Source organism: Oncorhynchus mykiss, chromosome 14 (assembly GCF_057628025.1).
Source record: "Oncorhynchus mykiss isolate SJ-2025 chromosome 14, ASM5762802v1, whole genome shotgun sequence".
Lineage (NCBI taxonomy): Eukaryota > Metazoa > Chordata > Actinopteri > Salmoniformes > Salmonidae > Oncorhynchus > Oncorhynchus mykiss.
This window is the reverse complement of record NC_143035.1, coordinates 36,316,988-36,339,923: the sequence shown is the minus strand read 5'-3', so window position 1 is coordinate 36,339,923 and position 22,936 is coordinate 36,316,988. Positions and strand designations below refer to the sequence as shown.

The following is a 22,936-nucleotide window of genomic DNA, read 5'->3' as shown; positions in this document are numbered from 1 at the left end:
GTGGGGGGTTGAATCATTTGATTTACACAACATGCCTACCACTTTGACGATGCAAAATATGTTTTTCTTGTGAAACAAACAACAAATAACAAAACTGAAAACTTGAGCGTGCATAACTATTCAACCCCCCCTCCCCCCCCAAAAAGTCAACACTTTGTAGTCACCTTTTGCAGCAATTACAGCTGCAAGTCTCTTGGGGTATGTCTCTATAAGCTTGGCACATCTAGCCACTGGGATTCTTGCCCGTTCTTCAAGGCAAAACTGCTCCAGCTCCTTCAAGTTGGATGGGTTCCGCTGGTGTACAGCAATCTTTAAGTCATACAACAGATTGTCAATTGGATTGAGGTCTGGGCTTTGACTAGGCCATACCAAGACATTTAAATGTTTCCCCTTAAACCACTCAAGTGTTGCTTTAGCAGCATGCTTAGGGTCATTGTCCTGCTGGAAGGTGGACCTCCTTCCCAGTCTCAAATCTCTGAAAGACTGAAACAAGTTTCCTTCAAGAATTTCCCTGTATTTAGCGCCATCCACCATTCCTTCAATTCTGACCAGTTTCCCAGTCCCTGCCGATGAAAAACATCCCCACAGAATGATGCTGCCACCACCATGCTTCACTGTGGGGATGGTATTCTCGGGGTGATGAGAGGTGTTGTGTTTGCGCCAGACATAGCGTTTTCCTTGATGGCCAAAAAGCAACATTTTAGTCTCGTCTGACCAGAGTACCTTCTTCCATGTGGATGGGTAGTCTCCCACATGCCTTGGGTAGTCTGGTAGTCTCCCGCCAAGCATGTCTGCTTATTTTTTTCTTTAAGCAATAGCTTTTTCTGGCCACTCTTCCGTAAAGCCCAGCTCTGTGGAGTGTACGGCTTAAAGTGGTCCTATGGACAGATACTCCAATCTCCGATGTGGAGCTTTGCAGCTCCTTCAGGGTTATCTTTGGTCTCTTTGTTGCCTCTCTGATTAATGCCCTCCTTGTCTGGTCCGTGAGGTTTTGGTGGGCGGCCCTCTCTTGGCAGGTTTTTTGTGTTGCCATATTCTTTTAATTTTTTAATAATGGATTTAATGGTGCGCCGTGGGATGTTCAAAGTTTCAGATATTTTTTTATAACCTGTTCTTGTCCAAAACGTTGTCCCTGACCTGTTTGGAGAGCTCCTTGGTCTTCATGGTGCCGCTTGCTAGGTGGTGCCCCTTGCTTAGTGGTGTTGCAGACTCTGGGGCCTTTCAGAACAGGTGTGTATATACTGAGATCATGTGACAGATCATGTGACACTTAGATTGCACACAGGTGGACTTTATTTAACTAATTATGTGACTTCTGAAGGTAATTGGTTGCACCAGATCTTATTTAGGGGCACCACTTTTCCATTTTTTTTTTTTATTTTTTTTTTTTGAAACAAGTAGTTTTTTTCATTTCACTATTTTGAAATTGAAATAAAAATCCATTTAAATTACAGGTTTTAATGCAACAAAATAGGAAAATATCCAAGGGGGGGGTGAATACTTTTGCAAAGCACTGTACCTGTCCAAAATTGTAATCAGTAACGTAACTTTTGGATTACCCAAACTCAGTAATGTAATGAACAACATCTATTGCAGGATAAATCCAGGATAAATCCATGATAAATCCATGTTAAAGTTTACATAGCTGGCCATATATGAATGTCACATTTTACTTTATGGGTTGGTTATGTAGGCTTCTTCTAACCCATCGCTTTCTACTACATATAATAAATAACATGATTAAATTATATATTTACATTGAAAACCAAAGTCTATCAGAATTGCAGTCATTCCAATATATGTTACACCCCTTGATGTTCAAGAATAGGACTTGGAAATATGGAAGTATAGATTAGCCAAATTGTTTAACCTGAGCATAACCCCAAAACGAAGGACTCATTATCCAGCCATACTCTGTTGTTTATGATTTTGCTGTCATGGAGGACTGATTGGACTCATTGATTCGAGTTGAAAAATAAACGCTGCGCTCATAGAATGGCATGCTTTGAGCACTACTGAAAAGTGCTATTTACATGTGAAAAATGAATGCCATATGCTGCATTTGCTATAGGCCTTTTGTTTCCCTTTTTTGCAGGTGTCACTTTGATATCTTCATAATATGCAGCTGTTTAAAGTGCAAATCCACAGTAGAAACAGTAACAAAACAGTGCCCAGCCTGTGTTTTGGTAAAAAGCTGAGGGATGGGCCTGGAGAAATGTAACCACTCTCAAGGACTGACAGTCCATGATATCAAAAGTATTGTTTTTAAGGCTGTACAAACATTTGAGAAAGTGTGGGAACTTCTTCAAGACTGTTGGAAAAGCATTCCAAGTGAAGCTGGTTGAGAGAATGCCAGAGTGTGCAAAACTGTCATCAAAAGGGGTGACTACTTTGAAGAATCTCAAATATAAAATATATTTTGATTTATTGTATTTAACACTTTTTTGGTTACTACATGATTCCATATGTGTTATTTCATAGTGTTGATGTCTTCACTGTTATTCCACAATGTAGAAAAAAGTAAAAATAAAGAAAAACCCTGTAATGAGTAGGTGTGTCCAAACTTTGGACTGGTAAAGTATATATATAATTTATAAGTGCAAACATGGTTGTAGCAACTACAAATTGCCCCTTTAAGTCGATCAAAAGTGTGCGAGTTTGAGCATGTTTTCATTAGGCCTATGGATTTTTTTTCAGCATCATTTAGATTGAGCAATAAAATCCTCACTTTTATTCCATTATTCCACTATACAGGTGTTGCAAGAGCGCATTTTTCACTGGCTGTCCACTGGTTTCAAAAACAATGATTGATAGGCAGTTTAAACTTCTTGAATTCAACCATCATTGGGTTCAAATGCACATTTAGATTTTTGAATAGCCATCCATAACAACCACAATCCGTAAAGCGCAAATAGCTAAATGAGAGAGCGGCAGCGTGATTCACATCAATAATAAGTGATATCCGTATCGCCATAGACAACGTCACTGATGTCACTGCTGCTCCAAGCGTTTATTCAAGTTGGATCATTTTCGGATGCCGACAGCAGTCTCGCCATTGGAAGACATAGCTTGGACTGTAGCCTGCTCTTTCCCCGCGATCCATCAAACACATTTGGTGTGTTATCATAGTGGTCTCTGACTTGTGTTCAGACTCGCTCGGGTGGAATAAACTTAAACTTGCCCCTTTTTTCAATACTGATTTGAATGTCATTGAGAAAGTGTGTCAATTATTATTATTTTTTATCGCAAACATCCTTTCTGAATGTAAAAGTAATCCTTGAAGTAATCATCTAGTTAATGTGATTACAATATTTTTAGCTGGTAACGTGTTTTTGTAACCCCTTACATGTAATGCTGGTACTCCCCAACCCTGGCCACGAGTGGGCTAGCCATTAGCTGATATGTACAATACCTATCTGGGCGTTGTAAGGTCTGGCAGGCGTCAGCAACGCCTGGGCAGAGGAATGTGCCCACGCTCTCTCTCGTTCTCTCACTCTCTGTTAATGTTATTTTATCATAGCCATTTCAAACAACATTTAATGTTTTTTTTGTATTAACATGTATTGTAATTATGCCCATTTTGAAATGGATGTGCTTCTCATAACAGCTGGCCTCCCATTATGGAAAGAAAATGTGTAATTCCTCAATTCAAAATAAAAAAATGTTGTCGTCTGGTCATGTCATCTGCTGCGTGAGTTTCATCATCATCATCAATCTGAACCATGCACTACCTGGCTCGGGCTGGCCCTTTAAAGGACACGCTTTGGAAGAAAGCAGATGCATGAGGCATGCATTGCGCAATCCGAGTATGCATACATGCCACACATGAGCGACTCCATCCCAACGGTGTCAGCACATTTGGGACGAAAGGGACTCGTTTCAACCTCGGTAAGATAACGCACGCAGACACCCTGTGCACAGACCACCGGCTATACCTTTAATACGCCCTTATTTACATACATCTGACTCTTATTTTTATATTCCACATGGATGGATGACTCAATATCGTTTTTATCTCCTCCTCCTGAATAATTGACATCTCTCCAGCTCGGTTCTTCAACAGGCATGGTCTGTAAGGTAAGGGAAATCCCGTGCCAACATAGACCCCCCCTTCTTTTCCCCCAGATGATTATTCATGCGTAAATGTTCTCTCCCCTCATATTCGGAGCATCGGAATGGTCAGTTCTGTACCTGTCGATATGGATAGCCAACTCCTACACGCACATATGTCACCCGTTATTTGAACACGAGCCGTCACAAAAGGTTTCCACTAGTCTGACAGTGATAACACTCAACATACCATCGGCGGATAGTTGGTGCTGTTAGAATCACTGAACACTAAGACTAATAGTTATTATTTTATTATTTTTTTCTACTTCTTTTTTTTTTTTTAACAATTTAAACTGTTTTGAACTTCATCAAACATGGACATCAAAGGTAAGGATGATATGGTTTCCATCCTCTATCCATTGACTGTAACAGTGTGGGGTTTTATTACAATGTGATGGACATTTTATTGTCAGAAGTTAATAATTACAAGGCTTTTTTTTTGGCCCAACATTTGCTCAGAGTTTAGTCTGTTCATGTGAGTGATGAAAGCAATCCTAACTGATGTAAATCAGTCCTGGAATGGTTTACTGTAAATTACACTGTACTATTACAGTGGTTCCCAACTCCAGTCCCTGACAGTACACATTTTTGTTGTAGCCGCAGATAAACGTACCTAATTCAACTAATTGAGGGCCTGATGATTTGTTGAATCAGGTGTGCTTTTTCAAGGCTACAATGAAAATGTGAACTGTTGGGAGGTACTGGAGGACCGGAGTTGGGAACCACTATAACTACTAGATGATACATTGATAGCAGGCTAGTTAACTACTGATAGCGATAGCTGCTGCAGTTACACTATAAATATGAATATATATACAAAAGTATGTGGACACCTCTTCAAATTAGTGTATTTGGCTATATTTGCATAGAGCCCTGACCTCAACCCCGTTGAACACCTTTGGGATGAATTGGAACGCCGACTGCGAGCCAGGACTAATCGCCCAAAATCAGTGCCCGACCTCACAGCTCTTGTGTCTGAATGGATGCAAGTCCCCCTCAGCAATGTTCCAACATCTAGTGGAAAGCCATCCCAGTAGAGTGGAGGCTGTTATAGCAGCAATGTTCCAACATCTAGTGGAAAGCCTTCCCAGAAGAGTGGCTGGTTTGGCAGCAAAGGGAGGGGGGACCAACTCCATATTAATATCCATGATTTTGGAATGAGATGTTGGATGAGCAGGTGTCCACATACTTTTGGTCATAGTGTTCAGTGACTCTAACAGCACCAACTATACGCCGATGGTATGTTGAGTGTTATCTCTGTCAGACTAGTGGAAACCCAAACCTCTTGCTCCGGCCAAACTCTAAGCCACGCCCACTGACGCGAAAGATAGATCATCACAATAATTGAATTTGAGTCGTCAGGCAGTTATAGTGATTTATGAATGATTGTGTCCTGTTTTGACAGTTATATAAACTGTTAGCTGTAGTTCTGATTATTGTTATTTTTGTTTTTATATTGTTGTTATTAATTTACAAAACAGTGATTGATTTCTACAATATGTTGTTCCAGCAATTCAGAGTTCTGGAGAGTTGTACCTCTTGTTATGGGGAGTTGTACCTCTTGTAGCTCTTTTTAGTTTTAGAGAGTTGTACCTCTTGTTATGGGGAGTTGTACCTCTTGTTGCTCTTTAGAGGTTTGGAGAGTTGTACCTCTTGTTATGGGGAGTTGTACCTCTTGTTGCTCTTTTTAGTTTTAGAGAGTTGTACCTCTTGTTATGGGGAGTTGTACCTCTTGTTGCTCTTTAGAATTTTGGAGAGTTGTACCTCTTGTTGTTGCTCTTTAGAGTTCTGGAGAGTTGTGCCTCTTGTTGCGCTTTAGAGTTTTGGAGAGTTGTACCTCTTTTTGTTGCTCTTTAGAGTTCTGGAGAGTTGTACCTCTTGTTATGGGGAGTTGTACCTCTTGTTGCTCTTTAGAGTTCTGGAGAGTTGTACCTCTTGTTATGGGGAGTTGTACCTCTTGTTGCTCTTTAAAGTTTTGGGGAGTTGTACCTCTTGTTGCTCTTTAGAGTTCTGGAGAGTTGTACCTCTTGTTATGGGGAGTTGTACCTCTTGTTGCTCTTTAGAGTTCTGGAGAGTTGTACCTCTTGTTATGGGGAGTTGTACCTCTTGTTGCTCTTTAAAGTTTTGGGGAGTTGTACCTCTTGTTGCTCTTTAGAGTTTTGGAGAGTTGTACCTCTTGTTATGGGAAGTTGTACCTCTAGTTGTCCTTTAGAGCTTTGGAGAGTGTTGGAGAGTTGTGCCTCTTGTTGCGCTTTAGAGTTTTGGAGAGTTGTACCTCTTGTTGTTGCTCTTTAGAGTTCTGGAGAGTTGTGCCTCTTGTTGCTCTTTAGAGTTTTGGAGAGTTGTACCTCTTGTTATGGGGAGTTGTACCTCTTGTTGCTCTTGAGAGTTTTGGGGAGTTGTGCCTCTTGTTATGGGTAGTTGTACCTCTTGTTGCTCTTTAGAGTTCTGGAGAGTTGTGCCTCTTGTTGCGCTTTAGAGTTTTGGAGAGTTGTACCTCTTTTTGTTGCTCTTTAGAGTTCTGGAGAGTTGTACCTCTTGTTATGGGGAGTTGTACCTCTTGTTGCTCTTTAGAGTTCTGGAGATTTGTACCTCTTGTTGTTGCTCTTTAGAGTTCTAGAGAGTTGTACATCTTGTTGCTCTTTAGAATTTTGGAGAGTTGTACCTCTTGTTGTTGCTCTTTAGAGTTCTGGAGAGTTGTGCCTCTTGTTGCGCTTTAGAGTTTTGGAGAGTTGTACCTCTTTTTGTTGCTCTTTAGAGTTCTGGAGAGTTGTACCTCTTGTTATGGGGAGTTGTACCTCTTGTTGCTCTTTAGAGTTCTGGAGATTTGTACCTCTTGTTGTTGCTCTTTAGAGTTCTAGAGAGTTGTACATCTTGTTGCTCTTTAGAATTTTGGAGAGTTGTACCTCTTGTTGTTGCTCTTTAGAGTTATGGAGCGTTGTACCTCTTGTTGTTTTCATGCTGTAGTAACACTACAGTATCAAACTCAGATCACCACACACTCTGGTCTATAATAGCTTTAAAATAGAATAAATAGACTAGAATAGCATAGACTAGAAAAGCATAGAATAGAATAGACTAGCATAGAATAGCATAGACTAGAATAGCATAGACTAGAATAGCATAGACTAGAATAGCATAGAATAGAATAGCATAGAATAGAATAAATAGAATAGACTAAAATAGCATAGACTAGAATAGCATAGAATAGAATAGACTAGAATAGCATAGACTAGAATAGCATAGAATAGAATAGCATAGAATAGAATAAATAGAATAGACTAGAATAGCATAGACTAGAATAGCATAGACTAGAATAGCATAGAATAGAATAGAATAGCATAGACTAGAATAGCATAGACTAGAATAGACTAGAATAGAATGGCAATTCTTATCAAAATAAAACACAAACTGGGCACATAAAACAAATATACAAATACAGTATGTTGGTGTTTGTGTTGGTTTTGGTGTGTGTTTGTCCAGCAGTTTGCTTTAGTTATTGTCTCCCTCTTCTCTCCACTGAGTAGAGAGGAGTACGATGACAGAGTTCTGGAAGGAGCACAGCCGCCAGGCCACGGTTGAGGAAATGATGTTGGACTCTCATGCCCAGGAGCTGACCCTGCACGAACTGCCTGAGATCCTCTCCCTGCTGCCCAGCCTTTCCGGCCAGAGGGTCCTGGAGCTGGGCGCCGGCATCGGGTCAGTGGGTCTATTGAACTATATCTATAAAACAACTGACCAGATAGACTGTTAATAACATCAAGCATGTACTGTGTCATGATCTCTGTAGAGCCATGAGGTTTAACTGACCATGTGACCTGACACGGAAAACTCCTGGCCCTGGGCTATGATGGGGACCTGTGTTTTTCCTGGTCAGGTGATGTGGACACTTGTTAGCAGTTTGACCCTCACTGTCTGATGTGGAAGTGTTTGACCCTTTGTGTTTGTGTGTTTGGTCTCTTCCAGTAGGTACACCAGCCACCTGTTGACCCAGGCCAGTCACGTGACAGCGGTCGACTTCATGGAGAGCTTCGTGGAGAAGAACAGACAGGACAACAGTCACCATGGCAACGCCTCCTTTCTACAGGCAGACGTCACCAAGCTGGACTTCCCCAAAAACAGGTCTGCTTTTGGATATAATGTTCATAATGATAATATAATATATTATAAAACAGGTTTGCGTAAGGTTGCAAAGCTACCGGTAATTTACCAAAGTTACCAGAATCTTCTGTAATTTGGGTAATTAAGAGGTAATCTATGGCAATCTAAGGTAAATTTGGTAATTTATACTTGCAAAACTGTAAAAAAAAATCTATATTATTAATATATAGTATGCATTTTTTATATCTGTGTCCATATTGTCCAGTAGTTTCTGATAGATAGACCATATGGTTCAAGAGAAAGTAACCAAATACATTTTTAAAAGCATCTAATCAACAATGGCTTTATTTTCAATGAACTCTTGCTCTTATTTACTGCCACCAACATTGACAACAGACATGTTCACATAGAAGAGCAAAGTCTGTACAAGATAATATAAAGTATATTTCATGCTGAATGGTTTATGTTTTATTTAAGATTATGTTTTGTCATTCTTTTATTTATTTTAAAATCATCTTAAATATTTTCCATGTAGTGAGGCCACACAGAGGGCCAGAGATCATTACAGACACCGGTGATAATCTGAAGTACCCAAAAAAGGACACTTGATTTTTATCTTCTAAAATGCCGTATATTCCGTTGAAAGTGAACAAAATTCTGGGTAGTTTACTGGTAAACTTAGAAAGATAAGAAAAGTTATCTGATTTGGGATGTTTTGTTTGCATAAAGCTATTGACTTTGGATTGATAAGGCGTAGCGAAACATGTTCAAAGTCTATGACTAAGGTATTTTTTTTTAAAACTGGTTTGACGAGATGTCTCACCTATCTCGCCTTAGCCTTCGGTTAGAACTGAATACACTAATATGAGGTGACACTGCATGTGTCCCAAATGACACCCTATTCCCTATGTAGTGCACTACTTTTGACCAGGGACCATAGAGCTCCAGTCAAAAGTAGTGCACTATATGGAGACTATGGTGCCATTTGGGACACATTTTGCCTAAAGCCGATGGGTATAACGCATTAATACTTGTTCTAAGCTTTTGTGAGCCTTTATAACATCCTACTATCAGGCTTATTATGTTATTCTGATGTGTACCCCCCCCATCAGTTATGGTGTTATTCTGATGTGTACCTCCCCCCCCCCCCCATCAGTTATGATGTTATTCTGATGTGTACCTCCCCCCCCATCAGTTATGGTGTTATTCTGATGTGTACCCCCCCCCCCCCCCCATCAGTTATGGTGTTATTCTGATGTGTACCCCCCCCCCCCCCCCATCAGTTATGGTGTTATTCTGATGTGTACCTCCCCCCCCATCAGTTATGGTGTTATTCTGATGTGTACCTCCCCCCCCCATCAGTTATGGTGTTATTCTGATGTGTACCTCCCCCCCCCATCAGTTATGGTGTTATTCTGATGTGTACCTCCCCCCCCATCAGTTATGGTGTTATTCTGATGTGTACCTCCCCCCCCATCAGTTATGGTGTTATTCTGATGTGTACCTCCCCCCCCCCCATCAGTTATGGTGTTATTCTGATGTGTACCTCCCCCCCATCAGTTATGGTGTTATTCTGATGTGTACCTCCCCCGCCATCAGTTATGGTGTTATTCTGATGTGTACCTCCCCCCCCCATCAGTTATGGTGTTATTCTGATGTGTACCCCCCCCCCCCCATCAGTTATGGTGTTATTCTGATGTGTACCTCCCCCCCATCAGTTATGGTGTTATTCTGATGTGTACCTCCCCCCCCCCCCCCCATCAGTTATGGTGTTATTCTGATGTGTACCCCCCCCCCATCAGTTGTGATGTTATTCTGATGTGTACCCCCCCATCAGATATGATGTTATTCTGATGTGTACCCCCCCATCAGTTATGGTGTTATTCTGATGTGTACCCCCCCCCCCATCAGTTATGGTGTTATTCTGATGTGTACCCCCCCCCCCCCCCCCCATCAGTTATGATGTTATTCTGATGTGTACCCCCCCCCCCCCCCCCCCCCATCAGTTATGGTGTTATTCTGATGTGTACCCCCCCATCAGTTATGATGTTATTCTGATGTGTAACCCCCCCATCAGTTATGGTGTTATTCTGATGTGTACCCCCCCCCCCCCCATCAGTTATGGTGTTATTCTGATGTGTACCCCCCCCCCCCCCCCCCCATCAGTTATGGTGTTATTCTGATGTGTACCTCCCCCCCCCATCAGTTGTGGTGTTATTCTGATGTGTACCCCCCCATCAGTTATGGTGTTATTCTGATGTGTACCCCCCCCCCCCCCCGTCAGTTATGATGTTATTCTGATGTGTACCCCCCCCATCAGTTATGGTGTTATTCTGATGTGTACCCCCCCAACAGTTATGGTGTTATTCTGATGTGTACCCCCCCATCAGTTATGGTGTTATTCTGATGTGTACCTCCCCCCCATCAGTTATGGTGTTATTCTGATGTGTACCTCCCCCCCATCAGTTATGATGTTATTCTGATGTGTATACCCCCCCCCCCCCCCCCCCCCGCCCCCCCATCAGTTATGGTGTTATTCTGGTCTGTACCCCCCCATCAGATATGGTGTTATTCTGATGTGTACCCCCCTCAGTTTTGACATCATCTTCTCCAACTGGCTACTGATGTATCTGAGTGACGAGGAGCTGACGTCACTAACAGAGAGGATGCTGGGATGGCTCTGCCCCGGAGGATACCTGTTCTTCAGGGAATCCTGCAACTACCAATCAGGTACGAGCTCTAAAATCACCTGAATATCTATTGTGAGTCACTCTTCCAGTCTAATGAATCCCTTAACCCTCAGTAGAACTGAGAGGTTTTGATAGATGGAAGCAACATGGGGATATATCTACCCACACACTCTTCTCATCCTGTCGTCTGTCTCATCATTTATTAGCTAACTTAACAAATCCCCTTATTCAGTCCACTTTCACCTTCATGGGATACTTAAATTCACATCAGATAGTTCTACTTCCAGCTGTTGTGTAAGTAAGGGATAATCACTGAGAGGCTATGCGTTCTATGGTGAGTAATTAATAACGTGACCCTTCCACGGAGTTGTATTATTTTCCAGAGAACGCATAGAGCCCCGAGTTGATTATCCTTTTTTAATACCTTGGCTATCATTTAACACATTTGCCACTAGATATATGTTCCTTTGCCGCTAGATGGGTGTTCAACATCCACTGAAGTAGCTAGCTAGTTTACAGTAATTGCCGTGGTAACCAAACAAACAGACTTGCTAGTTTATCTAAGTAAACAATCAGTTCTAGCTTGCCATTATGAAAATGTTTTCAATTCATCTTTTGCTTTCAAAACCAGCTCAGAATGATCTATAGCCATTGAATTCTACCGTGCTGATATACTGTGTGTTATAGGAAAATAGAATCTAGAATGCTCTAGAATGCCCTTCAAGCCAATCAGAAACAAATATTCAACAATGCCATGGTATGTTCATGGTCTGTCTGTCTGTCTGTCTGTCTGTCTGTCTGTCTGTCTGTCTGTCTGTTTGTCTGTGTCTGTGTGTGTGTCTGTCTGTCTGTCTGTCTGTCTGTCTGTCTGTCTGTCTGTCTGTCTGTCTGTCTGTCTGTCTGTCTGTGTGTGTGTTTGTCTGTGTCTGTGTCTGTGTGTGTGTCTGTCTGTCTGTCTGTCTGTCTGTCTGTCTGTCTGTCTGTCTGTCTGTCTGTCTGTCTGTCTGTCTGTGTGTTTGTCTGTGTGTGTGTGTGTCTGTCTGTCTGTCTGTCTGTCTGTCTGTCTGTCTGTCTGTCTGTCTGTCTGTCTGTCTGTCTGTCTGTCTGTCTGTCTGTCTGTCTGTCTGTCCAGGTGACTGTAAGAGGACATTTAACCCCACCCACTACAGATCGTCGGCCCACTACAGTCACTTGATGACAACAACACTGCGGGAGGAGTCAGAGGGGCCGGAGAAGCAGGTGTTTGGCTTTGACATCGTGCTCAATAAAACCGTGCAGACATACATCAAGGTAGGGTGCTCTATTGCTACTGATTGTGTTGTGTCTTAATATAATGTGTGTAAATAAACATTAATGCCACTGTCAGACTATTGTGTGTGTGTGTGTGTGTGTGTGTGTGTGGAAACGGAGTGGAGGTAATGAGAGTCTCTACCTGATCGATTCCAGATGCCCTTGCAAATTATCGTTGTCAACAGCAATCTGATAAATGCTGGCAGTGGCTTGCAGACTGAGTGAAGAAGTATGCGTGTGTGTGTGTGTGTGTGTGTGTGTGTGTGTGTGTGTGTGTGTGTGTGTGTGGGTGCGTGTGTGTGTGTTTGTGTGTGTGTGTGTGTGTGTGGCATCTACATCTCCCTATATCTTCCTGTCTCATTCCCCTCTTCAGATGAAGAACAACCAGAACCAGGTGTGTTGGCTGTTGGAGAAGGTGGGTCGGGACACCGCCTGTCAAGAGGGCTTCAGAACCTTCCAGCAGTTTCTGGACAACCAGCAGTACACACGCAAAGGCATCCTGCGATACGAGAAGATGTTTGGGGCAGGATACGTCAGCACTGGGGGACACAGCACTACCAAGGTAGGTTTGAGGTTTGGGAGTCCTGCACACACGCACACACACACACATGCACGCTCGTGCCCACATACAAACACACTCACACATGCACACACATACACACGCCGCCAACACAGGTTTGTGACATGAAGACCCAGAGCAGAAAGGTTGTTGTTTTTCTATGGACAGATGGACAGGTTGTGTAGTTACTGTTTAGACTAGGTTACACAGACTGCTGAAACATGGAAGGACAACACACAGGAGAGGTCATGTAGTTACTGTTTAGGCTGGGTTACACAGACTGCTGAAACATGGAAGGACAACACACAGGAGAGGTCATGTAGTTACTGTTTAGACTAGGTTACACAGACTGCTGAAACATGGAAGGACAACACACAGGAGAGGTCATGTAGTTACTGTTTAGACTGGGTTACACAGACTGCTGAAACATGGAAGGACAACACACAGGAGAGGTCATGTAGTTACTGTTTAGACTGGGTTACACAGACTGCTGAAACATGGAAGGACAACACACAGGAGAGGTCATGTAGTTACTGTTTAGACTGGGTTACACAGACTGCTGAAACATGGAAGGACAACACACAGGAGAGGTCATGTAGTTACTGTTTAGACTGGGTTACACAGACTGCTGAAACATGGAAGGACAACACACAGGAGAGGTCATGTAGTTACTGTTTAGACTGGGTTACACAGACTGCTGAAACATGGAAGGACAACACACAGGAGAGGTCATGTAGTTACTGTTTAGACTGGGTTACACAGACTGCTGAAACATGGAAGGACAACACACAGGAGAGGTCATGTAGTTACTGTTTAGACTGGGTTACACAGACTGCTGAAACATGGAAGGACAACACACAGGAGAGGTCATGTAGTTACTGTTTAGACTAGGTTACACAGACTGCTGAAACATGGAAGGACAACACACAGGAGAGGTCATGTAGTTACTGTTTAGACTGGGTTACACAGACTGCTGAAACATGGAAGGACAACACACAGGAGAGGTCATGTAGTTACTGTTTAGACTGGGTTACACAGACTGCTGAAACATGGAAGGACAACACACAGGAGAGGTCATGTAGTTACTGTTTAGACTGGGTTACACAGACTGCTGAAACATGGAAGGACAACACACAGGAGAGGTCATGTAGTTACTGTTTAGACTGGGTTACACAGACTGCTGAAACATGGAAGGACAACACACAGGAGAGGTCATGTAGTTACTGTTTAGACTGGGTTACACAGACTGCTGAAACATGGAAGGACATCACACAGGAGAGGTCATGTAGTTACTGTTTAGACTGGGTTACACAGACTGCTGAAACATGGAAGGACAACACACAGGAGAGGTCATGTAGTTACTGTTTAGACTGGGTTACACAGACTGCTGAAACATGGAAGGACAACACACAGGAGAGGTCATGTAGTTACTGTTTAGACTAGGTTACACAGACTGCTGAAACATGGAAGGACAACACACAGGAGAGGTCATGTAGTTACTGTTTAGACTGGGTTACACAGACTGCTGAAACATGGAAGGACAACACACAGGAGAGGTCATGTAGTTACTGTTTAGACTGGGTTACACAGACTGCTGAAACATGGAAGGACAACACACAGGAGAGGTCATGTAGTTTCTGTTTAGACTGGGTTACACAGACTGCTGAAACATGGAAGGACAACACACAGGAGAGGTCATGTAGTTACTGTTTAGACTGGGTTACACAGACTGCTGAAACATGGAAGGACAACACACAGGAGAGGTCATGTAGTTACTGTTTAGACTGGGTTACACAGACTGCTGAAACATGGAAGGACAACACACAGGAGAGGTCATGTAGTTACTGTTTAGACTGGGTTACACAGACTGCTGAAACATGGAAGGACAACACACAGGAGAGGTCATGTAGTTACTGTTTAGACTGGGTTACACAGACTGCTGAAACATGGAAGGACAACACACAGGAGAGGTCATGTAGTTACTGTTTAGACTGGGTTACACAGACTGCTGAAACATGGAAGGACAACACACAGGAGAGGTCATGTAGTTACTGTTTAGACTGGGTTACACAGACTGCTGAAACATGGAAGGACAACACACAGGAGAGGTCATGTAGTTACTGTTTAGACTGGGTTACACAGACTGCTGAAACATGGAAGGACAACACACAGGAGAGGTCATGTAGTTACTGTTTAGACTGGGTTACACAGACTGCTGAAACATGGAAGGACAACACACAGGAGAGGTCATGTAGTTACTGTTTAGACTGGGTTACACAGACTGCTGAAACATGGAAGGACAACACACAGGAGAGGTCATGTAGTTACTGTTTAGACTGGGTTACACAGACTGCTGAAACATGGTTACTGTTTAGACTGGGTTACACAGACTACCACGGTACTGTGCTCTTTTGGCCTTCTCTATATACAAATACAGAACGTGTGTGTAGTTATTATTGGAATGGGCTTGACACGTTCTGTTTTTTTTTGGGGGGGGGGGGGTTCACTTTGTGTTAAAAAAGGAGTTTGTTAACCTGCTGAACTTGAAGCCTGGGATGAAGGTGCTGGATGTGGGCTGTGGCATCGGTGGTGGAAACTTCTACATGGCAAAGGTCAGCCCCCAGTGACATTTAGTATATAGGAAGTTTATGATATATATTGTTGGAAATGGACCAGTCCACCATATGAACATTCACATCACACACAGCAGGATGTGGTTAGGTCATACAGTGGGGAGAACAAGTATTTGATACACTGCCGATTTTGCAGGTTTTCCTACTTACAAAGCATGTAGAGGTCTATATTTTTTAAAATCATAGGTACACTTCAATCATACAAATCATACAATGTGATTTTCTGGATTTTTGTTTTAGATTCTGTCTCTCACAGTTGAAGTGTACTTATGATAAAATATTACAGACCTCTACATGCTTTGTAAGTAGGAAAACCTGCAAAAATCGGCAGTGTATCAAATACTTGTTCTCCCCACTGTATATCCGAATGATGACGATGATGTTCTGCAGGCCTTCGGCGTGGAGGTGCTGGGCCTGGACCTCTCAGCCAACATGGTGGATATCGCCATAGAGAGGTCCATGGAGGAGAAGCTTCCATCGGTGAGTCTGATTGGTCACCAGTTGAATGAGGTCATGTCGTTGCTGTCATCTGGACTGGGATCTGTTTGATGGTGGAACAACAGTTGGTTCCTTCCTTGTTATTTATGTATTTCCCTACAATGAGAAACATACTAGGTTATGGTTACTAGGTCTACAATGAGAAACATACTAGGTTATGGTTACTAGGTCTACAATGAGAGACATACTAGGTTATGGTTACTAGGTCTACAATGAGAAACATACTAGGTTATGGTTACTAGGTCTACAATGAGAAACATACTAGGTTATGGTTACTAGGTCTACAATGAGAAACATACTAGGTTATGGTTACTAGGTCAACAATGAGAAACATACTAGGTTATGGTTACTAGGTCTACAATGAGAAACATACTAGGTTATGGTTACTAGGTCTACAATGAGAAACATACTAGGTTATGGTTACTAGGTCTACAATGAGAAACATACTAGGTTATGGTTACTAGGTCAACAATGAGAAACATACTAGGTTATGGTTACTAGGTCAACAATGAGAAACATACTAGGTTATGGTTACTAGGTCTACAATGAGAAACATACTAGGTTATGGTTACTAGGTCAACAATGAGAAACATACTAGGTTATGGTTACTAGGTCTACAATGAGAAACATACTAGGTTATGGTTACTAGGTCTACAATGAGAAACATACTAGGTTATGGTTACTAGGTCAACAATGAGAAACATACTAGGTTATGGTTACTAGGTCAACAATGAGAAACATACTAGGTTATGGTTACTAGGTCAACAATGAGAAACATACTAGGTTATGGTTACTAGGTCTACAATGAAAAACATACTAGGTTATGGTTACTAGGTCTACAATGAGAAACATACTAGGTTATGGTTACTAGGTCTACAATGAGAAACATACTAGGTTATGGTTACTAGGTCTACAATGAGAAACATACTAGGTTATGGTTACTAGGTCAACAATGAGAAACATACTAGGTTATGGTTACTAGGTCAACAATGAGAAACATACTAGGTTATGGTTACTAGGTCTACAATGAGAAACATACTAGGTTATGGTTACTAGGTCTACAATGAGAAACATACTAGGTTATGGTTACTAGGTCTACAATGAGAAACATACTAGGTTATGGTTACTAGGTCTACAATGAGAAACATACTAGGTTATGGTTACTAGGTCTACAATGAGAAACATACTAGGTTATGGTTACTAGGTCAACAATGAGAAACATACTAGGTTATGGTTACTAGGTCAACAATGAGAAACATACTAGGTTATGGTTACTAGGTCTACAATGAGAAACATACTAGGTTATGAGAAACATACTAGGTTATGGTTACTAGGTCTACAATGAGAAACATACTAGGTTATGGTTACTAGGTCTACAATGAGAAACATACTAGGTTATGGTTACTAGGTCAACAATGAGAAACATACTAGGTTATGGTTACTAGGTCTACAATGAGAAACATACTAGGTTATGGTTACTAGGTCTACAATGAGAAACATACTAGGTTATGGTTACTAGGTCAACAATGAGAAACATACTAGGTTATGGTTACTAGGTCTACAATGAGAAACATACTAGATTATGTTTACTAGGTCTACAATGAGAAACATACTAGGTTATGGTTACTAGGTCTACAATGAGAAACATACTAGGTTATGGTTACTAGGTCTACAATGAGAAACATACTAGGTTATGTTTACTAGGTCTACAATGAGAAACATACTAGGTTATGGTTACTAGGTCTACAATGAGAAACATACTAGGTTATGGTTACTAGGTCTACAATGAGAAACATACTAGGTTATGGTTACTAGGTCAACAATGAGAAACATACTAGGTTATGGTCACTAGGTCTACAATGAGAAACATACTAGGTTATGGTTACTAGGTCAACAATGAGAAACATACTAGGTTATGGTTACTAGGTCTACAATGAGAAACATACTAGGTTAGGGTTACTAGGTCTACAATGAGAAACATGCTAGGTTATGGTTACTAGGTCTACAATGAGAAACATACTAGGTTAGGGTTACTAGGTCAACAATGAGAAACATACTAGGTTATGGTCACTAGGTCTACAATGAGAAACATACTAGGTTATGGTTACTAGGTCAACAATGAGAAACATACTAGGTTATGGTTACTAGGTCAACAATGAGAAACATACTAGGTTATGGTTACTAGGTCTACAATGAGAAACATACTAGGTTATGGTTACTAGGTCAACAATGAGAAACATACTAGGTTATGAGAAACATACTAGGTTATGGTTACTAGGTCTACAATGAGAAACATACTAGGTTATGGTTACTAGGTCAACAATGAGAAACATACTAGGTTATGGTTACTAGGTCTACAATGAGAAACATGCTAGGTTATGGTTACTAGGTCTACAATGAGAAACATACTAGGTTAGGGTTACTAGGTCTACAATGAGAAACATGCTAGGTTATGGTTACTAGGTCAACAATGAGAAACATACTAGGTTATGGTCACTAGGTCTACAATGAGAAACATACTAGGTTATGGTTACTAGGTCTACAATGAGAAACATACTAGGTTATGGTTACTAGGTCAACAATGAGAAACATACTAGGTTATGGTTACTAGGTCTACAATGAGAAACATGCTAGGTTATGGTTACTAGGTCTACAATGAGAAACATACTAGGTTAGGGTTACTAGGTCTACAATGAGAAACATGCTAGGTTATGGTTACTAGGTCAACAATGAGAAACATACTAGGTTATGGTCACTAGGTCTACAATGAGAAACATGCTAGGTTATGGTTACTAGGTCAACAATGAGAAACATACTAGGTTATGGTCACTAGGTCTACAATGAGAAACATACTAGGTTATGGTTACTAGGTCAACAATGAGAAACATACTAGGTTATGGTTACTAGGTCTACAATGAGAAACATACTAGGTTATGGTTACTAGGTCAACAATGAGAAACATACTAGGTTATGGTTACTAGGTCTACAATGAGAAACATACTAGGTTATGGTTACTAGGTCTACAATGAGAAACATACTAGGTTATGGTTACTAGGTCTACAATGAGAAACATACTAGGTTATGGTTACTAGGTCTACAATGAGAAACATACTAGGTTATGGTTACTAGGTCAACAATGAGAAACATACTAGGTTATGGTTACTAGGTCTACAATGAGAAACATACTAGGTTATGGTTACTAGGTCTACAAGGTAGTGAAGTTCAAGCGGTCTTTTTTATTTCTATGCTTCCGTTGTTTTGAATATGTTCTACATGTCTTTTAATGCTAGATAGATCACGGTGGTGTTAATTGAATTACAATTAAATGTAGTAGGAAGTGTTTTAGTGACAGGTATTACCTGCCATTTCCTGCAGGTTCATTTCGAGGTGGCCGACGCCACAAAGAGAGAGTTCCCAGAAGCGTCGTTTGATGTGGTCTACAGTCGAGATACCATCCTGCACATCGACGACAAACTGGCAATGTTCAAACGCTTCCACGTGAGTGTGTGTACACACACACACACACACACATACACACACACACACACACACACACACACACACACACACACACACACACACATACACACACACACACACACACACACACACACACACACACACACACACACACACACACACACACACACACACATACACACACACACACACACACACACACACACACACACACACACACACACACACACACACACACACACACACACACACACACACACCTTAACATCAATTCCAGACTATATTATATTTTTCTGGCTGTTTTTACCATCCAAAACACTGTTTATCTTCCTCTTCAGTCGTGGTTGAAGCCCGGTGGCCAGGTTCTGATCACTGACTACTGCTGTGGAGAGAAGCCCTGGACTCCTCATTTCCAGGAGTACGTCAAACAGAGAGGTTACATTCTCTACACCCCACCACAGTACGGCAAGGTAGGCCCAATCATAAACCGGATAATACCCTGACAATATCACCCTGACCTGACTTTTACCACACTTGTTATATAATATCTTAGATTTAGCCTGTGTAGCACCGTGTACTGTGACTGTCTGTCTGCAGTTCCTCCAGCAGGCAGGTTTCTCTAACGTACGTGCTGAGGACAGGACAACTCAGTTCATGCAGGTGATCCAGACAGAGCTGGAGAGAGCAGGGGCTATGGAAGACGAGTTCATTAAGGTAGACCATGTACTGTCTTTCTGTCTCTGTCTCTCTCTGTATGTCTCTCTCTCTCTCTCTCTCTCTCTGTCTCTCTTTCTGTCTCTCTCTGTATGTGTCTGTATCTCTCTCTCTCTCTCTCTGTGTCTCTCTCTCTCTCTCTCTGTCTCTCTCTCTGTCTCTCTCTCTCTGTCTCTCTCTCTCCCTCTCTGTGTCTCTCTCTCTCTCTGTCTTTCTTTCTGTCTCTCTCTGTATGTGTCTGTATCTCTCTCTCTCTCTGTCTCTCTCTCTGTCTCTCTCTCTCTGTCTCTCGCTCTGTCTCTCTCTCTCTGTTTCTCTCTCTCTCTCTCTGTATGTCTCTCTCTCTCTCTCTCTCTCTCTCTCTCTCTCTGTCTCTCTCTGTATGTGTCTGTATCTCTCTCTCTCTCTGTCTCCCTCTCTGTCTCTCTCTCTCTGTCTCTCTCTGTCTCTCTCTCTGTCTCTCTCTCTCTCTGTTTCTCTCTCTCTCTCTCTCTCTGTGTCTCTCTCTCTCTCTCTGTCTCTCTCTCTCTCTGTCTGTCTGTCTCTCTCTCTCTCTCTCTCTCTCTCTCTCTCTCTGTGTGTCTCTGTCTGTCTCTGTCTCTGTCTCTCTCTGTCTCTCACGCACACACACACACAGTTGTAATAGTGGTGATCACCAGGGCCTAAAATGAACACCCGCCACCTGCCGAATGCGGGTAGATTTTAGCATTGGTGGGTAAAGATGTCTTCTTCACCAGCCACATTGATGGGTGGTCAGGGCTCCACTGTACAAGCACTTCACTCGCATTTGTGAATAGAAATAGTCAAGTACGATCACATTTATAGCTAAATAAATGCTGCATTAGATGTTTTCCAAGTATTTCTGCCGTGTTGTTTTTTAGCTGGTAAACGAATCGCACAAAGTCAAAGGAGTAGGAATCCTATAGGCTATCCCACCTGGTGCTGCAACACTGCTTGGCTGGGGACTGTGTGCACATGAAGAGCTGAGTGAAAGATTTGTTTTTAGATTTGTTTTGTGTTATTGACTGTAAGTTTGTTTATTCCATGTGTAACTCTGTGTTGGTTTTTTTGTGTCGCACTGCTTTGCTTTATCTTGGCCAGGTCGCAGTTGTAAATGAGAACTTGTTCTCAACTGGCCTACCAAAATGTTTTAAAAAGCGCTGTTCACAGGCATAAAAGTTGATCACATTTTTTTCAAACTTAAGTCTACTGAAGTGAGACTTTGTCCTTGTGTTTCTTGGCTATTTACATTGTTTGTTCACAAGCTAGGTTGTTTATCAGTGTTTGAGTTTCAACTGCTAGGGAAGAGAAGCCAACGCTTCTATTGGTCAGACTCAATCTCACAGGCACAAACATGACTCGAGTGGCGTTACCACAGTAACCTCCCGCCCGGTAACCTCCCGCAGGTGAACATTTGTCTTGTGATATTTTGGTTAAAAGACTAGACTACTTTTGGTTAAAAGACAATATACCACAATACTTCTTACTGGGAATACATGTATTGTTTTAAAAACATTACAAAACATGCTCATCCATTTTTGGGGGGGTGTTTTGTTGGTGTAATTTTAATTTTAAAAATGTTTTGACTGGTAAGAAACCTGAGTGGCTGGTTGATTTTTAGATCTACCTGAAAACAGTGTCTGGTGGATCAAGAAAAGTACATTTTATACCTTGGCGATCACAATGTTGATTCTTTGTTGGACTGTTATTAAACCCATGTTATCCTTGTATCTTGGGTCTTTTCCCAGGAGTTCTCAGAGGAAGACTACCTGGCCATTGTCAACGGCTGGAGAGACAAACTAAAACGCTGCAAATCTGGAGACCAACGGTGGGGCCTATTTCACGCAACAAGGAACTGAGAGAGCGAGAGAGGAGAAAAATAACCCATTCAGGAGGGAGAGTTCAGTGCCTGGGCCCAGCCGCACTGCTTTTAGATCAACTAGAGGAGATTACCAGGCACCAGTACGCCAAAATCTGAGATTACATACACTGAGGCAATTACAGATGGTGAAGTATTTTATTTTGAAGTGAGAAATTGTCGTTATCCAAGGACCAGTCTAACTTTAGTTTTTATCTTTAATATCTATGGAGTGAGAGGTGAAACCGATTCCTGTTTCTTACTTTACTTAATTTGTTATTTTATTTTTTTATTTCACCTTTATTTAACCAGGTAGGCTAGTTAAGAACAAGTTCAGGTTTATAACTGCGACCTGGTCAAGATAAAACACAGCAGTTCGACACATACAACAACACAGAGTTAGTTACACATGGAATAAACAAAACATACAGTCAATAATACAGTAGAACAAAAGTATAAATACAGTGTGTGCAAATGAGGTGAGATAAGGGAGGTGAAGGCAATACAATAGGCCGTAGTGGCGAGGTAATTACGATATAACAATTAAACACCCGGAGTGATAGATGTGCAGAAGATGAATGTGCTTTACTTTACTTATTGTACTTTGTTTAAATACTTTACTTACTTTAAAAATATTTCACAAAAATTGTTATGGAACCAAACTAAATTTGATTAAATCATTTTAACTTGATGTAAAGTTGACAAAATTATTGTCTTGTTATCAAAGGTGAATGTGCATCATTTCCCAGTCTGTACTATCAACATACCATAGTTTCATAGGTTTTTACAAATAAATGTTTGAAAACCTCCGGCTTGCTGTCTCTGCCTCATTGTTCTGCCCACATGGCAAAAAATACCTCTGTATTTACTTGTATTTACCTAGGTCTACCACTAGGTGGTAGTAGAGGAGTTAGTCTAAGAATAAACTCTGATATTCAGTACATTTTAATTTTAATAGCAGGATTCTATTGTGTGTTCAAATGGGGCGCCCAGGGTAACCTAG

General features: G+C 41.5%; 1 protein-coding gene across 6 annotated transcripts; it reads left to right on the top strand.

Annotated features, from left to right (window-relative positions):
- Positions 1 to 3,453: 3,453 nt before the first annotated feature.
- LOC110489193 (uncharacterized) lies at positions 3,454 to 22,742 on the top strand. Of its 6 annotated transcripts, none has more exons than XM_036943471.2 (13): positions 3,454 to 3,888; positions 4,048 to 4,077; positions 7,638 to 7,809; positions 8,077 to 8,232; positions 10,805 to 10,941; positions 12,034 to 12,191; positions 12,565 to 12,753; positions 15,273 to 15,362; positions 15,774 to 15,863; positions 19,257 to 19,379; positions 19,700 to 19,831; positions 19,959 to 20,075; positions 21,824 to 22,742. In XM_036943471.2, exons 3-13 carry the CDS (start codon positions 7,649 to 7,651, stop codon positions 21,932 to 21,934), a joined length of 1,464 nt encoding a protein of 487 aa, XP_036799366.2. In that variant the 5' UTR covers positions 3,454 to 3,888; positions 4,048 to 4,077; positions 7,638 to 7,648; the 3' UTR covers positions 21,935 to 22,742. The 6 variants fall into 6 exon arrangements, with proteins under 6 accessions (XP_036799366.2, XP_090055013.1, XP_036799362.2 ...); XM_090198887.1 differs by having other exon boundaries at positions 3,752 to 3,888; positions 7,635 to 7,809; XM_036943467.2 differs by lacking the exon at positions 4,048 to 4,077 and having other exon boundaries at positions 3,785 to 3,888.
- The last annotated feature ends 194 nt before the right edge of the window (positions 22,743 to 22,936 follow it).